Below are 4312 nucleotides of genomic sequence, written 5' to 3'. Positions count from 1 at the left end.
CAAATTTGACACTTTCTCATTGACCTCCAAAAAAAATCCTTTCTTGGTGGGCGAAATGTTGGGGTGCCCTTGTTGCTGGGGATTGGAAGTGTCCAGTGTAAGAGAGGCAGGTTGAAGTGGCCAGAGTCAGAGTATTGCAGAAGGTGAAGTATGCTGAGGCAGTGATGAAAGTAGAGGAGGATGGGTCAAGGGTGAGGGATCCAGAGAGGATCCCTGTGACTAGCAGATCTGTGCCAGCACAGAGGGCTAGGCCAACGAGTGATATATGCTTCAGTAAGGTTGGCTTCTTAGCGTTCATAGCAATGGTTATAAACTGTGCCGCAGAAATGGAACTTAATCATAAAAAATAGATGTAGGCAGCTGCAGAGAAGTATTTGGGTATACGAGGTTTGACTTCAGAAGAGTTACAGGGTGTGTTGAGTGTTGGTGTCCGGTCCTCTCAAGCCATTGGCATGGTGCAGGAGCAGATAGGTTCAAAGTAGTGGAATGGGGTAGTGGATTTTTAATGAGTGTAGGGTTAGTTGGAACTGTGTTTTTTTTGTATCATTAATAAATAAATAAAAATGTGTGTGACTTTTTTCCATTTTGTATCACAAAGTATAATGGGTTTATATTATAGTCCAGTTGGGGGTGGTAATGCAACATATTGGATGCCAACTGCCATTAAACCCCAAAGAAGAAGAATGCCCCAGTATGTAGGGGATCTACTTTCAGGCATTTATTTTTGCCTGCTAGCTGCAACATGGACTCATGGATAGACATTACATAGTAAATGTACATTTGTCATACTTCAATTGGTATGTATATATTTGTTGATGTTCATCATCCATTTCATATAATATGTTACAAATTACAATTTGTTGTGACTAAAGTTAACTAGGTGTCTAACGTTAGGGTTAATGTTAAGGGAAGGGTTAGCTAACACACTAAGTAGTAAAAAGTAGTAAGTAGTTGCAAAATGTCTAATTAGCTCATGCTGCAGTTGTCCTTCATTAGATTCAATATGCTTGTTACACGTAATGAACGTTCACGTTATGTAACCATACCTAACATAACATATCAAATTGAATTTGATTGTCTCGGATTTACATTTAACCTACTATGTTACGTCTAGCCTACTATGTCTATTAGACCAGTCTGCAACATTAGATTAATTTGATCATGCCACACTTCATTCATACAGGAGGCTCCGTTTGACGAAGGTGGAGACAGGAGACATTTGATTGGTTAAACCACACGGTTCACGTGAAGACACAACTGCTGGGGGCACGACTCACGAGTTGTAACTCATTAAATAGCACTTGGCTGTCTTGAGAGAACATTCACATGAGCCGTCGAAAGAGGTGATACTGTAACAACGTTTAGAATGGAAACAACTGGGAGGTGATTTTTCCGAAGCTATTCAACGTGTTTATTCTGTTCTTCAAGCTAATTACAGATAGACTTTATCAGAGTGGTTTTGGAGTGAATATTCCGTAAGTAGCCTACGCTTATTCTTATTTTTTGGCCATCTTTTCACAAATTAGGGCTACTTCGTATGAAATGTGTGTGTGTGTCCATGTGTTTAGTTTTTATAGCTCGTTAACTGGGTCGTTTTACGAAACGGTGGCTTTCCTGTCCCACAAGAAGTGTCTGACTGACAATGTTTTTTTCTTTAAATTGAAGTGTTTTAAGTTAAATTGCATTTTTTTTTTAACGTTGAACAGGATCAGTAGCATTAAATTGGCTAATCTCTGGGGTCATGAGTTCAAGAGACATATATATTTAGTGTTAAAAATAGTTGTCTCACTTTAACTGTCGTAATACAGAAGCAATAATTGGCTTTATTTAGTTGTTTACTTAAAACCATTACTAATGTAAAAAATAATTTCAGGGAATAGCTGCCTCAAATCCATATCACTGGTGTTAGCATACGCTTTCATAGAAAAATAAAATAAAAATACCACTTTGAACAAATTCAACATCCCTGACTTTTTCCTGGGTCAAATGTTCATTGGAGGCAGGGCCATTTTTTTTCAATTGCATGGTGGGTGTGCATTCTAGCAATTTGGTCATTTCATGCAAGGTCTTAAGATGTGTCAGTGGTTTTATAGTAAGGGGAAAGGACATTTTAATTATAATGTATCAAATCATATGATTAAGTGATTTTTTTTTTTTATGGGTGCCATTTTAGCTAGGCATCTTGTCTGTAGATTTGTCACTGGTGTTTAGTGTTACCTTCACTGATTTTACACATTTCTGTTTTTAAAGTAAATTATTACTAATGAAAACATTTTCTTAAATGTACATCTTGTCTTTGGTTTATGTATGCAACATCCTGAACTTCCATAGTGTAGTTTGGGTTTGAATCATCTCAAATGTAAAATTGTATAATTGTCAGATGCTCATTCCAGTTATTTCTGTCTGTCCATGACATTAGGGTTTTAACAGTATCATTATAGATTGAGTATTACATTTTGTGTTTTTCTTGTTCACAGATATCATTCTGGTCTTTGCTAGAACAACTTTTAGCTCCACTCCATACAACGTCCATTCTGAGAATGAACTGTACACAGTAAGTGTTCACTAAACCTTTGGATCTCACCTAAAACATTTGTTGATGTTAGATATGTTTTGGGGGGGGGGATGCATCCCCATTTCTAACCAGAATTTTCTCCTTCCATCCTCAGAGTGCTTCATGTGTTTGGAGGCCACTCCATACCCCAGCAGTCTGCCATGCCAGTGGACCTTGCCATGCGACTGCGACTGTGCCTGAGCCAGAGCCTGCCCCTCTGTCACCTACAAGGTGTGTCCCCTCTGAAGGTCCTGAGACCTCACCTTCACACCAGAGACTACCGGTCTCCCAGCCTTCACACTGCGGCGCTGCACTCCTCATCTTCATCCTCCTCCTCCTCCTCCTCCTCCCCAGAGCGATCAAAGACCAAGAGCTGTGTGCGCAGGAGCAGTGCCAGCCCTAAGAAGAAGCGTGTAGTGTTTGCTGATACTAAGGGGTTGTCTCTCACTGAAGTGCGACTGTATATTCCAGACAACTTCTTTTCCACGGCCCAGAGGGCTGACTCCTCTACCTCCTCCTCCCCTGTCAGACCGCAGGGCCTGTTGCCGGGTCCTGCCGGTGGGAAGCAGCAGCTCTGGAGATTAAGTCTGGCCTTCCCCCAACCCATGGCAGACTTCAAGACCTTCCAAGCCCGCCTGCAGGAGGTCCTGGTGCAGCTGGAGAGCTGCAGTGTGACTGAGCGATCACTGAGTGGCACCGTGCGTGTCTGCAATGTCAGCTTTGAGAAGGCTGTGTACGTGCGAGTAACCTTTGACTCGTGGCGAAGCTACCAGGACATCCCCTGTTCCTACCTGCAACAGCGCTACGGGGGTGCTGAGACTGACGGGTTTGCCTTTGATGTCCCCCTCCCCCAAAACCTGGATCCCAGCGAGCGTCTGGAGTTCTGTGTGTTGTTCCGGCCAGGCAGCGGGACCATACTGCGTTGGGACAACAACGGGGGACAGAACTACTGTGTGTGTGTGGAGCCCGAGGGGGCTGGCTATAGTAAAGCCCCGGTACAGCGCCGCATCACCACTCCCCGCTCCCTCCAACGTCCCCCCTCATGGCCAAGGAGTGGAAGAACCAGTCTGAAGAGCCCCCCTTTACCCTGGACTCTCCCACTCCTCAGAAGCCTTCATCAGCCAGAGTTCGGGGTGACTGGATAACTGTCACTTTCTGGTAGAGTGAACTCTCCCTAGTTTGGTCAGGAGCGAGCCAGCTTTGCCTTTTCTGATTCAGGTGTGGATCTAAGTAGCTGTCTCAACTTGCCAGCTGGACAATCTGTTGCTAAGAAAATGTGCAATGTTAAACCTGATTTTAATCTTGATTGAGGAAGTGACTCATTGAATTGACTGTTTAAAATTGACTTGACCCCATCTGATGGTCGACGTTAGGACTACAATGTGTTCCTTTGTAGTGGCCCTTACGTCCACGGCTCATCTGGGCCCCAACTAATGTGAAATTGATTTGCACCTTTGTATTTCTTACAGAATATTGTCCTGTGTTACTGTTATTACATTTTTTTTTTAAATCAATTTCAGTGGTTAAGTTTCCCAGCGCCAAGATCATAATATCTTATTATTTTAGTGTACCTAGGCTTCTGGGAAATGTCCAGATGTTTTTAGGTGTATATGGGGCACTAATTGTACAAACCCAATGCCCTCCCACTGAGGCTGGATGTTCTTTATAACTGCCATGCAGACACCAACTTCAGCCACCTTAACTGGCCTTTGAACAAATGTAATGTGCTTTGTGTTTTTATTAAACATTTGAAAATAA

General features: G+C 42.7%; 1 protein-coding gene across 2 annotated transcripts; it reads left to right on the top strand.

Moving 5' to 3' along the window:
• The first annotated feature begins 689 nt into the window (after positions 1-689).
• LOC106565196 (protein phosphatase 1 regulatory subunit 3C-B) lies at positions 690-4312 on the top strand. Of its 2 annotated transcripts, none has more exons than XM_014132062.3 (4): positions 690-797; positions 1184-1383; positions 2478-2554; positions 2670-4312. In XM_014132062.3, exons 3-4 carry the CDS (start codon positions 2541-2543, stop codon positions 3697-3699), a joined length of 1044 nt encoding a protein of 347 aa, XP_013987537.3. In that variant the 5' UTR covers positions 690-797; positions 1184-1383; positions 2478-2540; the 3' UTR covers positions 3700-4312. The 2 variants fall into 2 exon arrangements, with proteins under 2 accessions (XP_013987537.3, XP_013987529.3); XM_014132054.3 differs by having other exon boundaries at positions 1184-1475.

Source organism: Salmo salar, chromosome 01 (genome assembly GCF_965601325.2).
Source record: "Salmo salar chromosome 01, fSalSal1, whole genome shotgun sequence".
Taxonomy (NCBI): domain Eukaryota; kingdom Metazoa; phylum Chordata; class Actinopteri; order Salmoniformes; family Salmonidae; genus Salmo; species Salmo salar.
This window is presented reverse-complemented; position numbering and strand designations above follow the sequence as displayed.